Source organism: Tamandua tetradactyla, chromosome 11, assembly GCF_023851605.1.
Source record: "Tamandua tetradactyla isolate mTamTet1 chromosome 11, mTamTet1.pri, whole genome shotgun sequence".
Taxonomy (NCBI): Eukaryota; Metazoa; Chordata; class Mammalia; order Pilosa; family Myrmecophagidae; genus Tamandua; species Tamandua tetradactyla.
Window position 1 is genome coordinate 55,768,101 of NC_135337.1, and position 18,531 is coordinate 55,786,631.

Genomic DNA, 18,531 nt, shown 5'->3' on the forward strand with positions numbered 1-18,531 from the left:
GGTTTTCTATTGCTACTGTGCCTTTTTTCTTCCTTCTTTTTTTTTACTTTTTCTTTATTTTTGTTTTCCTTTCAAGAAATTAGGCCATTTCATCTAAGTTGTTGAAATATGTGCATTAAGTTGTTTATAATATTCACTTATTCTTTTAACATTTACAGAATCTGTAGTGTTCTTATTTCTTTTATTTCTGATATTGGTCATTTGTTTCTTGTCTTTCATAATTTGTCTTGTTCACTAGGTGTTTATCACTTTTATTGAACTTTAAGAAAAACTATTGGTTTTATTGCTTTATCAGTATTACTTGTTTTCTATTTAATTGATTTCTCTTTATTATTTCCTTGCATCTGTTTACTTTGGGTTAATTCATTCTTTTTTCTAGCTTCTTGTGACTGTAGCTAAAATCACTGTGGGTTGGAGTGCTGTCATGGTTAGAGACATGTGTCAACTCGGCCAAGTTGTGGTAGCTGTTTATCTCACTGGGCAAGTACTGGCCTGTCTGTTGCAATGAGGACATTTCATAGGATTAGGTCATGAGCACGTCAGCTGCATCCACAGCTGATTCCATTTGTAATCAGCCAAAGGGGAGTGTCTTCTACAATGAGTGATGCTAAATCTAATCATGGGAAGCCTTTTAAGGAGGACTCAGAGGAGACAGGCCCCATTCCTGCTTTGGCTGGTGAGCCTCTCCTGCGGAGTTCATCCAGACCCTCCATCAGAGTCGTCGGCTTCACATCCTGCCCTGTGGATTTGGACTCTGCGATCCTGTGGTCACGTGAGACACTTTTATAAATTTTATATTTGTAAGTGTTCCCTGTTGATTCTGTTTATCTAGAGAACCCTAACTAATACATCTTGGTACCAGGAGTGGTTCTTAAGAAACAGAATCTTAAAAATGGGTTTTTATGAATGGTTTTCTACTCTGACTGGACTCAGAGACACTAAGGACTCTGATTCCTGTAATCAGAATGACACTCCCAATCCATGGAGTGAGTTGGCAAAGGAGATAGTCAAAACATCACCATTCGATTCTCCTAATCCTTCGCTTGTACGAAGCCAGACTCTGGGGGATAATGTTTTTGACACCTTTACAGAGTTTTGTAGAAATAAGAGTTATAGAGATGTTGGTTGGTTGTTGTTAGATACACTGTCTACATTAAGGGGTGAAAGGGATGGGCTTAAGGCTTCAAATGAGAAGCTGAAGCGCCCTCTGAAAGATGTAGATGTTTCTATGCGTATCCTGAAGGAAAATCTTATTTCCTGTAGCCGTAGACTTGAGATCTCAGAAAATCAGACTCAGAATCTTATTGTTAGAGTAGCAACTTTACAACGTAAACTGAAATCTTAGTCTTGCATGGTGTCTGCTGTTAAAGTGAGGGCATTGATTGGAAAGGAGTGGGACCCTGAAAAATGGGATGGTGACATATGGATTGATAATAATATTGGGGGCGAGGTTGAAACCCTAGGCCATGCTGCGTCTTCTCTAGATAACCCTGTAATAGTCTGCCCTGAAGACATAACCACCCCACCTCCAGCCTGCCTTGAGGAATTGGCCACCCAACCTCCTCCTGAAGGGATTAGCCCTAGACTGATTAATCCTGTTTCACCAGATGAAACTGCAAATGAAGGCCCTGAAGCAAATGGCTTGGAATATATTTCTAATTATTTTCATGACCCACCCCCACCACCCCTCATTTCTTCCAGACCTATAACTAGACTAAAGTCCCAACAGGCCCCTAAAGGTGAGGTACAAAGTATCACACGTGAGGAGGTATGTTATACTCCAAAAGAACTGTGTGAGTTTTCCAGTTTATATAGACAGAAATCAGAGGAATATGTGTGGCGATGAATTTTAAGAGTGTGGGATAATGGTGGGAGGAAAATAAGGCTGGATCAGGCTGAATTTATTGATATGGGCCCACTAAGCAGAGATTCTGCATTCAATGTTATAGCTTAAGCAGTTAGAAAAGGTGTTAACAGCTTGTTTGGGTGGTTGGTTGAAACATGGATCAAAAGGTGGCCAACATTACCTGAGGTTGAAATGCCAGAATTGCCCTGGTATAATGTAGATGAAGGGATCCAGAGGCTTAGAGAGATTGGAATGTTAGAGTGGATTTATCATGCAAAGCCTGGTCTTACACCCCAGGAATGTCCAGAGGATGCACCTTTTACCAGAACAGTGAGAAATAAATTTGTGAGACTAGCACCATCATCTCTGAAGAGCTCTGTGGTTGCACTTCTCTGTAGGTCAGATATTACTGTGGGAACTGCTGTCACTGAGCTGGAATCCTTAAAAAACACAATGGGATGTCAGGATCCCAAGTTGGCAGAAGCCAGGTGGCAGCACTTATTCACCAAAGACAGGGTAGATGTGGCTATTATAATAGACAGCAAACTCAAAGGAGGCGTCAAAATTATATGACACGCAGAGATTTGTGGCATTGGCTAGTAAATCATGGGATACCTAGAAATACAATAAAAGGGCAGTCTACTAAATTCTTGTTGGAGCTGTATAAACAAAAGAGTTCTAGGTCAAGGGAACAGAAGTCTAACCTGAATTATAAAAACACAGAGTCACGGCCCCTTAATCAATTTCCAGACTTGAAACAGTTTACAGACCCAGAGCCCCTTGAATGAAGGGGAGGCCAGGGCCCTTTGGGGGAGAAACCTGTTACACTGCCACAAATTTGTACTGTTAATCTTCCTCCAGGTCTTCCCCAAGGAGACCAACGGCCTTTTACCAGGGTAACTGTGCATTGGGGAAAAGGAAATGATCAGATATTTTGGGGATTATTAGACACTGGTTCAGAAGTGACATTAATTCCAGGGGACCCAAAACGTCACTCTGGACCACCAGTCAGAGTGGGGGCTTCTGGAGGCCAGGTGATCAATGGAGTTTTAGCTCAGGTTCGTCTCACAGTGGGTCCAGTGGGCCCCCGGACCCATCCTGTAGTTATTTTCCCAGTTCTGGAATGTATAATTGGCATAGACATACTGAGCACCTGGCAGAATCCCCACGTTGGTTCTCTAACTCGTGCAGTGAGGGCTATTATGGTGGGAAAGGCCAAGTGGAAGCCACTAGAACTGCCTCTACCAAGCAAAATAGTAAATTAGAAGCAATACCGTATTCCTGGAGGGATTGCAGAGATTACTGCCACTCTTAAGGACTTGAAAGATGCAGGGATGGTGATTCCCACCACATCCCCATTCAACTCTCCTATTTGGCCTTTGCAGAAAACAGATGAGTCTTGGAGAATGACAGTGGATTATCGTAAACTCAACCAGGTGGTAACTCCAATTGCGGCTGCTGTTCCAGATGTAGTATCATTGCTTGAGCAAATCAATACATCCCCTGGTACCTGGTATGCAGCTATTGATCTGGCAAATGCTTTTTTCTCAATAGCTATTAGTAAGGATCACCAGAAACAGTTTGCTTACAGCTGGCAAGGTCAGCGATCTACTTTCACTGTCCTACCTCAGGGGTATATCAACTCTCCAGCCCTATGTCATAATCTTGTTCGCAAAGACCTTGATCATTTCTGCCTCCCACAAGGCATCACACTGGTCCATTATATTGATGATATCATGTTGATTGGACCTAGTGAGCAAGAAGTAGCAACTACTCTAGATTTACTGGTAAGGCATTTGCGTGTCAGAGGATGGGATATAAATCCAACAAAAATACAGGGGCTTTCTACCTCAGTAAAATTTCTAGGTGTCCAATGGTGTGGGGCATGTCAAGATATCCCTTCTAAGGTGAAGGATAAGTTGCTGCATCTGGCCTCTCCCACAACCAAAAAAGAGGCACAACGCCTAGTTGGTCTTTTTGGATTTTGGCGACAACATATTCCTCATTTGGGTGTGCTACTCTGGCCCATTTATCAAGTGACCAGAAAAGCTGCTAATTTTGAGTGGGGACTTGAACAAGAGGAGGTGCTGCGACAGGTCCCGGTTGCTGTACAAGCTGCTTTGCCACTGGGGCCATATGATCCAGCAGATCCAGCAGTGCTGGAGGTGTCAGTGGCAAATAGAGATGCTGTCTGGAGACTTTGGCAGGCCCCTATAGGAGAATCACAATGCAGACCCTTAGGATTTTGGAGCAAAGCCTTACCATCTGCTGCAGATAACTACTCTCCTTTTGAGAAACAGCTTTTGGTCTGCTACTGGGCCTTAGTAGAGACTGAACGCTTAACCATGGGCCACCAAGTTACCATGAGACCTGAGTTGCCTATTATGAATTGGGTGTTGTCTGACCCACCAAGCCATAAAGTGGGGCATGCACAGCAGCACTCTATGGTAAAATGGAAATGGTATATACGAGATAGAGCCAGAGCAGGTCCTGAAGGCACAAGTAAGTTACATGAAGAAGTGGCACAAATGCCCATGGTTTCCACTCCTGCTGCCACAGTACCTTCTCTTTCCCAGACCAGAGCTATGGCCTCTTGGGAGTTCCTTACAGTGAATTGACTGAGAAAGAGAAAACTCGGGCCTGGTTTACAAATGGTTCAGCACGATATGCAAGTACCACCCGAAAGTGGACAGCTGCAGCATTACAACCCCTTTCTGGGGTGTTCTTGAAGGACAGTGGTGAGGGGAAATCCTCCCAGTGGGCAGAACTTCAAGCAGTGCACCTGGTTTCATTTTACTTGGAAGGAAAACTGGCCAGAGGTACGTTTGTATACTGACTCATGGGCTGTTGCTAATGGTTTGGCTGGATGGTCAGGAACTTGGAAAGACCATAATTGGAAAATTGGTGAGAAAGAAGTCTGGGGAAGAAGTATGTGGATAGACCTTTCTGAGTGGGCTAAAAACATGAAGATATTTGTGTCCCATGTGAATGCACACGAGAGGGTGACTTCAGCAGAGGAAGATTTTTTTTTTTTTTATTAATTAAAAAAAAAATTAACTAACACAACATATAGAAATCATTCCATTCTACATATGCAATTAGTAATTCTTAATATCATCACATAGATGTATGATCATCATTTCTTAGTACATTTGCATCGATTTAGAAAAAGAAATAGTAAGACAACAGAAAAAGAAATAAAATGATAATATAGAGAAAAAATATAAATAAAAATACAAAACATATAAAAAAACAAAAAAAAACTATAGCTCAGATGCAGCTTCATTCAGTGTTTTAACATAATTACATTACAATTAGGTAGTATTGTGCTGTCCATTTTTGGGAGGGGCTCGGGTCGTCGGCCGCCACGGATTGGAGAACCGCTGATCTGAAGCTCCCATCCGGCCTGGGAAGCCGCGTGTGTGGGAGGGGCGCGAGCCACCGCGGCTTTGGGAACCGCAGATCCGAGGCTCCCAGCTGGCCCGGGAAGCTGTGTGTGGGAGGGGCTCCAGTCGCCGACCGCCGCAGCTTGGGCAACCGCTGATCCAACGCTCCCAGCCGGCCCAGGAAGCCGCGTGTGTGGGAAGGGCACCCGTCACCAGCCACCGCGGCTTGGGGAACCGCTGATCCGAGGCTCCCAGCCGGCCCGGGAAGCCGCGTGAGCAGAGGAAGATTTTAATAATCAAGTGGATAAGATGTCCCGTTCTATGGATACAAGTCAGCCTCTTTCCCCAGCAACTCCTGTCATTTCCCAATGGGCTCATGAACAAAGTGGTCATGGTGGTAGGGATGGAGGTTGTGCATAGGCTCAGCAACATGGACTTCCACTCACCAAGGCTGACCTGGCTACAGCCACTGTTGAGTGCTCAATCTGCCAGCAGCATAAACCCACACTCAGCCCCCGATATGGCACCATTCCCTGAGGTGACCAGCCAGCTACATGGTGGCAGGTTGATTACATTGGACCACTCCCTTCATGGAAGGGGCAGTGATTTGTTCTAACTGGAATAGACACATACTCTGGATTTGGGTTTGCTTTCCCTGCACGCAATGCTTCTGTCAAAACTACCATCCGTGGGATTACAGAATGCCTTATCCATTGTCATAGTATTCCACATAGCATTGCTTCAGATCAGGGAACACACTTCACAGCAAATGAAGTGTGGGAATGGGCGCGTGCTCATGGAATTCTCTGGTCTTACCATGTACCCCATCATCCAGAAGCAGCTGGATTGATAGAACAGTGGAATGACCTTTTGAAAACTCAATTATGGTGCCAATGAGGTGGCCAAAACTTGAAAGGCTGGGGTAATGTTCTCCAGGAAGCTGTGTATGCTCTGAATCAGCATCTGCTGTATTGTGCTGTTTCTCCCATAGCCGGGATCCATGGGTCCAGGAACCAAGGGGTGGAAATGGGTGTGGTACCACTCACTATTACCCCTAGTGATCCACTAGGAAAATTTTTGCTTCTTGTCCCTGCTACCCTGAGTTCTGCTGGTCTACAGGTCTTGGTTCCAAAACGGGGTGTGCTTCCTCCAGGAGAAACAACAATGATACCACTGAACTGGAAGTTAAGATTGCCATCTGGTTACTTTGGGCTACTTATGCCTCTGGATCAACAAGCCAAGAAGGGGATTACGTTATTGTCTGGGGTAACTGACCCTGACTATCAGAAAGAAGTAGGACTGCAACTACATAATGGAGTTAAAGAAGAGTTTTCTTGGAATATAGGAGATTCCCTAGGACATCTATTAGTACAACCATGCCCTGTGATTAAAATCAATGGAAACTGCAATAACACAATCCAGGCAGGACTACTAATGGCTCTGAAACTTCAGAAATGAAGGTTTGGGTCACCCCACCAGGCAAAGAACCACGGCCAGCTGAAGTGCTTGCGGAGGGTAAAGGGAACATGGAATGTGTAGTGGAAGAAGGTAGTGATAGTAAATATGAACTTTGACCACGTGATCAGTTACAGAAATGAGGACTGTAATGCTGTTTTGTTCATGTTATACTGTTTAAGTTGTAAGATATCAAGTTTAAGAATGAATGTTGCCTAAGAATTTCCATCCTATTCTGGAGAGATTTAATGTGTTTCCAGTTACATGCAGGACAGTTGAGTATTGTCAGGTAAAAGAAAAAAATGTGTGCTTATTTGTTTTCATCTGGAAATTAAGTATGGTTTAAGGTGGTATATATATAGGTGCCAAGTTGACAAGGGGTGGACTGTCATGGTTAGGGACATGTGTCAACTCGGCCAAGTTGTGGTAGCTGTTTATCTGATTGGGCAAGTACTGGCCTGTCTGTTGCAATGAGGACATTTCATAGGATTAGGTCATGATCACATCAGCTGCATCCACAGCTGATTCCATTTGTAATCAGCCAAAGGGGAGTGTCTTCTACAATGAGTGATGCTAAATCTAATCATGGGAAGCCTTTTAAGGAGGACTCAGAGGAGACAGGCCCCATTCCTGCTTCGGCTGGCGAGCCTCTCCTGCGGAGTTCATCAAGATCCTCCATCAGAGTCGTTGGCTTCACAGCCTGCCCTGTGGATTTGGACTCTGCGTACCTGTGGTCACATGAGACACTTTTATAAATTTTATATTTGCAAGTGTTCCCTGTTGATTCTGTTTATCTAGAGAACCCTAACTAATACAGGTTTTAAATGAAGCAAGACTAGCCATGAGTAGTTGACATTTACAGCTGTTAAAACGGGAGTTTTATTTCATTAAAACTTTTTTTTTTTTTTAGAAATCCTACATCCTAATTCCTGAATGATATTTGCTCTCTTTCTGAAAATCATCTCACCGCAAAATTTATTTAACTATTTCCACTGATATTCTGGTTGTTTCCAATTTTGCTCTGATAAGTTATGCAGTAATGATTATGTCTTTGTATACGTTTCTTTTTCTCAGAAATTGTTAGTTCCCAAGAATCAAATATGATCGGAAACATTAAGATATTTTATTATGAATTATATTACACACATGAGTATATATAACCCAAAAGTATGAATTAAAGAATAATCATATGAACCTCCACAGGCCCCCTGCTATATGCACCTCCCTGGCTGCTGATTTCATCCTGGTCTCTCCTTTAGTGAGGAGCGCTCTCCTCAGTTGTGATTGGCATTCCTTTCCTTTTCTTAATAAGTTAACCATTCATGTTTGTATTCTCTAAAAACACACGTATTTTAATTTTTATGTGTTTTTACCTTTCTATATTTTCATAACTTATGTATTCTATGCTTTTATTCCTTCAATATTATATTTTTAAGACATATATGGATACATTTTTGTTACTTTTCATTGCTATAAAGTATTCCATTGAATAATTGTACCTGGTTTATCACTTTTACTGTTGATGGGATTCCAATTGCTCCTGATTATTTTTTCCTTGAGGTGGGAGCTGAGGTCATTGATTTCAGACCTTTATCTTTTCTAATATAGTGGTTTAGTGCTGTGAATATATCAAGTAATGCTTTTAGCAGTATCCCACAAAGTCTGATATATGGGTTACAGTTCCATAATGTTAGGTTTTTCCTTCTACCTGTTCCAAGACACTGGAGACTAAAAGAAATATATAAATTATATTATTTATTATATTATATAAATATAATGATTTAGCAGTCATACTGATTTGTTAAATCCTATCTTCACTGTTTTATTCTATGTTCTCCTTTGATCTTTCTTCCAAACTTTAGGGGTATTTGGGCTATGCCCGTTCTAACTTTTTTGTATGTGGGAAAGTGCTGTGATAATATGAGATAGGGGAATGGAAGTAGTTGATATTCTGGAGAGGCTGGCCCCTTTGGGTTACAGGACTTATTCTGCAATAAGGAACTCATCTGGAGGTTCTGAGTTTCTGGAAAAGAATCGTAGTTCCATGGAATCTTTGTAGAATCTCGGATAGAACCCTTGGTGTTCTTCAGGATTGGCAGGAATGGTTTTGGTTGGGGTTTGACAAACCATGGTAAATAGCAATATCTAGCTGAAGCTTTTATAAGAGTTCTTGGCCTGTCCTGTTCCACCATCTACCATACATATTCTTTTCAGTGTTTTATATTTTTGGTGTTGTGTTGTTTATTTTGTTCTAGAGCTTTTTATTGGTGATAATACAAGCCTAATTTTTAGTCAAATACATAAGTGTTCCCATTTCTGTTGATTTCTTTGGTGTCAGTATGTTCACATGACAGTTGCTTTGCTGATCTTTGATACTTTTGCTTTCAAAGGAGTTTGGGGGAGTGATGTTTTTGTTGTGCTTTGCTTTAAAAATAAACCTCCATCCACAAAGAGAAACACAGGTTGACAATCTGTGCTTTCAGACATAAAGGCTATAAGAGTAGCCTCCAGAATAGCCTCTCAACTGTATTTGAACTCTCTCTGTCACTGATAACTTATTTGTTAACAATTCTTTTCAACCTTTTGGTCAGGAAGACATTGTTGATCCCACGGTGCCAGAGCCAGGCTCATCCTTAGGAGTCATATCCCATGTTGCCAGAGAGACTTTCACCCCCTGATGTCATGTTCCACATAGCGGGGAGGGTAATGATTTTACTTGCCGAATTGGGCTTACAGAGAGGGAGAGAAGGAGAGAGAGAGATGTAGTAGTTCACTTTTCTCTTGTTGCTTCCAGAATTTTCTGCTTCTCTTCAACATATGACAGACTAATTAGTGTCTTGGAGTAGGCCTATTTGAATTTATTTTATTTGGGGTTTGTTGGGCTTCTTTGATTGGTATATTTATGTATTTTATAAGAGTTGTGAAGTTTTCCCCCATTATCTCTTCAGCTAATTTTCTTAGCCCTTTACTCTTTTCTTCTCTGGGACACTGATGATTCTTTTATTTGTGCACTTTGTGTTGCCCATCATTTCCCTGTAATCCAATTCAAAATTTTCCATCTTTTTTGCCATTTTTTCTCTTGTGCATTCAAAATCAATTGTCCTGTCCTCTGGTTTGCTTATTCTTTCTTCTGTCTCTTCAGATCTGCTGTTGTGTGTCTCTAGTATATTTTTATTTGGTGTACACCATCTTTTATCTTTGTGATATTTGTTATTTTTCTATTTATTCTTTCAAATTCTTCTTTATGCTCTTCTAGTGTCTTCTTGGTCTCCTTTATGTCATTAGCCAACCCATTGAGTTTATTTAGTAGAGTTGTATGAGCATCTTTGATCAGTTGTTCCAAAGTCTGTGTCTTCTCTGGAGTTTTAATTTGATCATGAGATTGAACTATATCTGTCTGCATGTTCATATGCTTTGTGATTTTTCTTTTGACTTCAAAGCACTTAATTATCTTGATAGGGTTACTTTGGAAGTTCCCTCAATCGTCTAAGGTTTTGTATTTGTGGGGTGTGAGTGTGGTGCATTCAAGGAGCATGGCTTGGCTTACTTATTTTTTCCTACCTTCTTGTCCGTGCACTCTGAGGGCTCTGGGCCACCGTTATAAAGGGGCATGTTAGGTTCTTTGCTTTAGCCGATTGGTCTCTGGTCTCTGCATCTCAATTCCTCAACTTTTTCATCTAGAACCTTCCTATGTAGTGTAAAAGACCCTCTCAGGTCATTTGGATATGGAACCACTGTCTCAGACATTTTTCTGTCATTTCTGTAGCTATTCTTTGGAGCAGGAGTGAACTTGGCCTATCCTGTTCCACCACCTACCATACATGTTCTTTTCAGTGTTTTTTATTTTTGGTGTTGTTTATTTTGTTCTAGAGCTTTTTGTTGGTGATAACACAAGCCTAATTTTTAGTCAAATACATAAGTGTTCCCATTTCTGTTGATTTCTTTGGTGTCAGTATGTTCACGTGACAATTGCTCTGCTGATCTGTGGTACTTTTGCTTTCAAAGGAGTTAGGGGGAGTGATGTTTTTGTTGTGCTTTGCTTTAAAAATAAACCTCCATCCACAAAGAGAACACAGGTTGACAATCTGTGCTTTCATAATTGCTGACGATTCAGTGGTGGAAAAATAGAGGAGCAAAGAGTCCATAATCAGAAAGAAAGATGGGAAAGAGATCTTACAGTCTATTCTGATATGAATATTGGTACCTTTTTTTTGAACGAGTATGAGTCTTACAGATTTCAGGCACTTTGTTTTGCTTCAATAAAACCATTCTAATCAGATTATATATCCTGAATTCTAGTTTGTGGGGTGAACTTGAAATTTCGGCCACATGTTTCCATTTAACCTCTGATGGTTTTGAAATGATAGTGAGTGATAGCAGGCCATAACCAGTGAGTGCCATGATTAATATGACCTCAAATTCTAAATCATACCCATATGTAGGCCTCCTTTTATCAAGGAATGAAGGACTGTTTAAAGTAGCTTTGCTATAACACTATAGGAAGTTAATAGCTTCTGTAGCTTTAAGTTTTATAATGACCACATGGACTGTCTCTGTTCAAATTGGACTGATTGATGTGCTGTTTTAAATGAATTACTGTCATTTTCTGCCTAGAATAACACAATGTTGTGTGGTGGGGTAAGATAGAAAATACTAATCAGCGTCAGATATTCCTCCTAAATGTTACCTTGACAGGCAGAACAATTTAGCTCTACCAGGGTTTGAACCCTATTTCTGTTATTTACTAACTGTATAATCTTGGGCAAATTGTACATTGTCTCTGTACCCCATTTTGCTCATCTATAAAAAAAAAGGAGTAGAAATAGTATTTACCTATTAGATTGTTATGAGGTTTATATGGTTAGTATGTTTGAAGATTTCCTGTTATTTATAAGTGTTAGCTGTTAGCTCCTTTTCTTATCAATCCTCTAAGCCTTGGTGTATACTTCTGTTGTAAAAATTGTAACAGTGCATTCTACATATTTCTTTCTATGCTTTCTCCATTATTTATAAGCTTGATAGTAGAATCTGTGTTTTATTTGTCTTGGACAACTACCACAATGTGTTGTATAGAGTATGCACATAGTAAATATAGTTGAAAATGAGAAACTAATATGTAAAATGAATATTATACATTCTGTTTTTGAATAAAATAAACTTTTACTCTATTCTAGTCCTTAATTCCTTGCTGTTCGTTTGACTTAATTGGAAGTTCTAAAACATGTTTCAGTAATATGAATATATGATTTTTTTTTAGTATAAACAATGATGTTAATAGCTATTATAAAAATATGTCACTTTTTACGTACTCACTTCTTGTTCTCATCTTTTTCTGCTGGTGATGGTGTTGGAAATAGTTCCTCAATGTGTCTGGAGAATAAATGTGGATATTCCTGAGAAAGCTAAACAGAATCTTTCATTTGGTGCTACTGAGCGGTGGTGGGAACAGACAGATTTGACCAAACTAATCATATCAAACAATAAACTCCAGGCACTTACAGATGACCTCAGACTCCTGCCTGCACTGACTATTCTTGATGTAAGTTGACTGATTATAAATATGGGTTGTTAGTTAAAGAATCTACAAGGCTAAATTTAATCTTTATTAAGCAGAAAACCTTTTATGTTCAAGGAAGAAATAATAAACTACTGTGTTAGGCCTGGCATAATGTGTAAGAGTACAGTCAGTCAGAACACTGGGTTGAGATTCTGATTCTACCACTTAATAACTATGTGTCCTTGGAAAATTACCACTCTGTGCTTCGTTCCCCACATGTATGAAAAAAGGGGATGTTACTGCTACCTGTTTTTAAAAACTGTTTTTAGAGTTAAATGAATTAATGTCTAAAAACAGAATATTTAACAAGTGATTGCAACTGCTTGCCTTTTTTTCTTAATGACTTATTTTTATCATTATTAAGTACTTAGGATTGATTTTTTTTTTTTTTTTAAACTTGCCTCCAACCTTATTGGCTTGAATTATTGAACTTCAGAATTTGTGTGTATTTTTTCAGTGTCACTGTTTTTAGTGTCTAGGTGCCATGTTGTGGTAAAGTGAAACATGAGTAGTTTATTTTAGAATCTAAAGAATTCTGGTTTGTTTTACTTAGCAACGTTGAAAATCCTTCAATGTGTGTGAAAAAGATGACTCTAGATAAATTGCTAGAGAACTTTTTAATTTCTCCATTTTTAAATGAATGATTACCTTAGATGTTCTCTATGGTTCCTTCTGCCTTGAAAACAGTATGATTCTGTGAGAATATGAGAGGAGGCCCAGATCCTCCTCCCTTTTCTTTGTATATATTATCATGAAGTATACCATCAGAAGGCTGTTGTTAGTTCCTAATCCCCTCATCTCTCAAAATTAAAATCCTATTTAGTGAAGTAAAATATGTTTTTATTGCAATAGTTAAAATTGATGACTTAATACTTTATGATTTCAGAACAGCAGTTTGGTTAGTTTCAGACTTTTTTCTCTTCTACACACAGAATAAATAACCAATAGCCTATCATGTTACCAGTGAATTAGAATAATAGGGAATTATTGTTGAATTGTGGTATAATGGCAAAGCCTGTATAATGTGAATTAAAAGACTATTGACTTTGTCTTTTAATAACTTTTAGATACATGATAACCAGCTGACATCCCTTCCTTCTGCTATAAGAGAGCTAGAAAATCTTCAGAAACTCAATGCCAGGTAAATTTTAAGCTTATTTTTAATATTGCTATTATAAGGTGTGCATGTAATAATCTTTAAAAAAGCCACTCTAAGATTAGAAAGTATCTTGATATCTCGAAGTGATTATGGCAGAATAAAAATTTTACATTTTAAATCACAAATTATTTTTTATTTGATTTAATTAGAATTGCCACATGCTTTCTAGGTCTTGTGAATTTAATTTTTTTTTTCTTTTTTGAAATGATTTTTTTTTAGTGATCTTATTTTAGAAAACCTCTGTTGACATCTAAAGTTTCTAGTGTGATATTCTAAAGACATGTTAGTATTAAGCAATAAGAAAGAAATTGAAAACAGTTCTTTCATTAATGATGAAAAATTCCATGGCTTGTATATTAGTAGTTTTAAAAGCTCAAAACTTGTAAAACTTTTCTGAGGTCTCCTGGGATTAATACCCCTCCACCTCATGTTCCCTATTTTTTTTTTCTAATTGTGAGTTAACTGTGTGTTGCTTGAAATTCGAATTTAATTTGTAGGTGAATAGTTTGGTTGGAATAAATCTGGGAAGAAGTTCAGTTATATATTAATTATCAATAAATGTATCATCCTCTGTGAATTGAGACTCTTCCTGAACCAGTGTGGTAGATATCATCATGGGAGGGTTGAGCTGAAAAATTAAGATCAAGTACAGAGAATAGTGGAGTTGCATATACGTTCAAATTGACATGGCAGGTCCTTAATGCATGTCATACTTTGTTTACAGAAGTATTTTGTGTGGTCATACAAATTAGCTTTCTCAGTTAATTGTCCTCTATAAACAATGCGTGCAGTGTTAATTGTTTAAATATGCATACGTTTATTTATACCACCATGGAGTTGCTTTCACACTGGAAATTTGTGGTGTTTTTCTACGAGAATAAGCCTTTTAACAGGAGAAGATATTTCAGTAACAAACTGTCTAATGGAAATTACTACATTGTTGCAACAGAAGGGCTGGCAAGTAAATAAATGTTCACCACCTTTTGGTTAACAGCTGCTATCACAGTAGCTGTGCTGCCTTAAAATTGGGAGTTGAGTTGTGGTTATTAGGTGTGTGGAACTTTCTTCCTTGAATCAGCATTACTGTCAAATGTGGGTTAATGTGAATTCTACGTAATATATGCAACATAGTTTCAGGTGGAGCATAGAAATTTAAATTTTGAAAATTACAAATCCACAACTTAACTGCATGGTTTGGGGCTGGCTATCTTATTTCATTCATGATTCTACTTCCCAACCAGCTTACAGAATTTTGAATTTTGGTAGTCTGTTATATTTTAAATCTCACACATGTGAGTTACATGTGCAATAAAAAATATGACTTGCTAATTAGCCACCCCCAGGCAATTAAATATCCATTGTCTTCTATAAAGTTTATACCATATTGTAAATACTCAGAAAACTTGTTTTAAAGTTTATGCTTTATAATTCTTTGATTTTTCAAAAGATTAACCTTTTGGAAATTAAGGACTATTGTTTGATAATTATATATATAATTAAGCTTTAACCAAGCATTAAGTTTATTTTTAAATTAAAAAAAAATTGATGTGATGGGCCCCTAAACAGAAATAGATATTTTTGCCTTGAGTGCAACATAATCCCCATATAAGTTGCGACCCAATGTAGTGTGTGTGTGTGTGTGTGTGTGTGTGTGTGTGTGTATATATATATTTATCTTTGTCAAAATTCTAAATGTCAGGTATTGTATAAAAAAATTAAGTTTAGACTGTACTTTCTACACATAATATCAAGAATTGATTATGTGCAAACAAAACATTCACAAATTATTTCTGTTTGGCTTAAAACCTTTATTTTTTTTCCTTTGGAAATCCAAACTTGGTTATCCTAGTAGATTACTGTCATTTTAATAAGTATGTATTTTGGGGATGTGATGTTTGACAAGTACTTAAAAATTAGGAGCCATATTTCATTTTTTTAATGAGCTCATATAGTCAGTTAGCAAAAATGCCTATATAACTTGGTTATTTATTGTGTTTTGACCACATTATTCATTTATTTTATCAATCAATAGCCATAACAAATTGGAAATACTCCCTAAAGAAATTACAAATCTAAGAAACCTGAAGTGCCTGTATCTCCAGCACAATGAACTAGCTTGCATACCAGAGGGATTTGAACAACTCATCAATTTAGAAGATTTAGTAAGTTGTGATTTTTCCAATTTTCATAAAATTTAGGGCTGGTGAGATGTTTCATCAGACTGAGGAATTGAATGTATGATTCAAGCAATGGGAACTTGGACAGTGATTTTATTGGTTAGCTTATCAGAAATCATGTGCTTGAATTAGGCTTTTAAATTAGTAATTTTTAGTTGTTTTCTTATTAAATCCACTTAGTTTTTAATTCAGGAATAGAGTTTGAGAAATGGGCAATGAGGATGACTTTGTTATTTCGGGTTTTTTTCAGCATAGCAGACTAGAGGAAAGGTGTCTTTGACATGTACTAATTCACTTTTCTGTACCCATCTTCACTTCCTCCCTATAGCCCCACTTGCCCTCCTGTCTTCTGAGTGTCCAGATAATCCTTCCATGGGTGCCTTTTTTCTCCATTTTCCAAAATGGTCATATTTTCATCAAAATTTTTCATTCTGTCTGTTTAGCTTTTCTTAAATACAGATGACCACAAAGCAACAAAAATGTTATTTTTGTCTTTAGTAAGAATAATAAAATAATAGGCACTTTGCTTTCTGCTTTACATATGACAAGGTAAATAATGTTGTCCCCTAATATGCATAAGATACTAAGGTTTATAAAAGAAAATTCACCTATCTGAAGTCATGCATCTAATACGTAACAGAATCAGGATTTTTAAGATAAGTCAACTTGGCTCTGTAAGGTATCCCATTTGAAAGATTTCAGCTGTATTAAATCAGAGGTTCTAATATATAAGCTCCACTTTGCATGGTTATTTTATATTATATTCTTATTGTTTTCCCTCTTACATGCTTTGGAAAAGTCACAATTTTATTTTTAATTAAAGGGAAAATTACTCCATATTCTTCTTTATTTTTTTTTTTGTAAATACCTTCTCCTTGATATTTATAGTGTTTGAAACTGCTCTAGTTTTGAGATCAAAAGATATAATCTTCTCAACTATTCCTCATCAGATTGGAAGTAAAAATTAGTGGTGAGAGATAATGTTGATTAAAAAATAGTCCATTTAGACTTGAAAGCTAGAAGGAAACTGTACAATAAACTACAATTGCTGAGTTTTCCTGTATGGGTTCCCAGATAGTCATTTGCATAATGGAAGGGTATTTTAGTTGAAATTGTATTCTTTAGGACTCAGTATGAAATGAATTATGAATCTGAACAACAGTATGCTAAAATAGATTAAAAATAAATCTGTAATCATTTAAGCTAGCAATATTTCTTAAAGTTTTATAAAAACTGCTTAGCACAGTAGTACTAAATAAATAATTATTTAAAGAATGACTCGGCAGAAATACTGATTAATTTATATATAGCATACTAATGCTTTACCTCTAAATCATTAAATATTTACTTTTATTGTTTAGAATTTAGAGAGGAGATTATTGCAATGATTTGGGTTCGTTAAAATGTCTTAAGAATTTCTGGAGTAGTATATTTTCCTTGTCAGTAACATTTTTCATTTAAACTTTTCATTTTGGAATAACTCTGGGTTTGCAGAAAAGTTGAGAGACTTTCTATATACTATTCTCTCACCTTCCCCGATGTTAACACTTTACATAACAATGTTACATTTGTGAAAACTAAGAAATGAACCTTGATACAAGATTTCCCCACTAATGTCCATTTTTGTTCCAGAATCCAATCTAGGATACCACAATGCATTTAGTGTCCATCACTTTTGATGTTATAAAATGTTTATTTATTAGTAATCTGTTGATTCTTAGAGTTCAGAGTATTACGGTATATACTCTTACAATGTAGGTTATGATAACGGTAACCATATTTTTTCTTTTTTAATGAGTTAGTCCAGCATTTTTACATTTTCTTGTTTATTCCAAGCCTCAGAAAACAGTTCTTTAGTGTTCTTTAGTGTTAGAACAAATGAAAGGCTTCAAGAATAGTTCTTTTGACATTCTTTCTTATTCATTGTTGCCACTGACCTTACCCAACATTTTTTTACTTTTTTTAATTGTATAATAGAACATATATACATTTAATTGTATATGGAACGTATATACAATGCAAAGAAAGAAAAAGTTTCTTTTTTATTTGTCATGGGCAATCATGACAAAGTTTGTCATGACAAACTTTAACAAACTTTGTTAAATTGAACAAAGAGTTGAATTGTAGAATTGAAGAGTTCTGTGAAAACTATTGCTTTTTCTTTCTTTGCTTTGTATATATGTTCTGTTATACAATTAAAGCTACCATACCATCCTCTCAGATTTTTCCTTCTAGCTGCTCCAGAATATAGGAGGCTAGAAGGAATAAAAAATTTTTTATCATCACAATCAACTTTTTTTTTCTTTTCTTTGAAAAATAACATATATACAATAAAGCAATAAATTTCAGAGCACAGCTCCATAGTTAGCTGTAGAACATATTTCAGAGTTTGGTATGGTTTATAATTCCATAATTTTAGGTTTTTACTTCTAGCTGCTCTAAGATATTGGAGACTAAAAGAAATATCAGTTTAATGATTCAGCAGTCATATTTGTTTGTTAAACCGTACCTTCTCTGTATCACTCCAACATCACCTTTGATCTTTCTTTCCCACTCTTTAGGGGTATTTGGGCTATGGCCATACTAACTTTTTCATTTTGGAAGGGGCTGTCAGTAATATGGAGTAGGGTGATGGAAGTAGCTGATGTTCTAGAGAGGCTAGGCCCTCTTGATTTCAGGACTTATCTGGTCCAGGGACCCATCTGGAAGTTGTAGATTTCTGGAAAGTTACCCTAATGCATAGAACCTTTGTAGAATCTTATATATTGCCCTAGGTGTTCTTCAGAATTCGCTGGAATGGTTTTGCTTGGGTTTGGCAAGTTATGATGGATAGCAATGTCTAATGAAGCCTAAGAGTGACCTCCAGAGCCTCCTGACTCTATTTGAACTCTCAGCCACTGATACTTTATTAGTTACACTTCTTTCTCCCCTTTTGGTCAGGATGGCATTGT

At 37.4% G+C, this 18,531-nt stretch overlaps 1 protein-coding gene and 1 long non-coding RNA gene across 2 annotated transcripts in view; both read left to right on the forward strand.

Moving 5' to 3' along the window:
• LOC143650169 (uncharacterized) overlaps positions 1–12,144 on the forward strand; it is a 44,113-nt gene extending 31,969 nt beyond the window's left edge. Inside the window, exon 3 of the long non-coding RNA XR_013159406.1 lies at positions 12,032–12,144. This is a non-coding gene — a long non-coding RNA (uncharacterized LOC143650169). The remainder of the gene's footprint in view (positions 1–12,031) is intronic.
• LRRC40 (leucine rich repeat containing 40) overlaps positions 1–18,531 on the forward strand; it is a 75,674-nt gene that overhangs the window by 16,934 nt on the left and 40,209 nt on the right. The window contains exons 2-4 of the mRNA XM_077120633.1: positions 12,045–12,226; positions 13,312–13,385; positions 15,436–15,565. Coding sequence (XP_076976748.1) covers positions 12,045–12,226; positions 13,312–13,385; positions 15,436–15,565 — 386 coding nt within the window. The remainder of the gene's footprint in view (positions 1–12,044; positions 12,227–13,311; positions 13,386–15,435; positions 15,566–18,531) is intronic.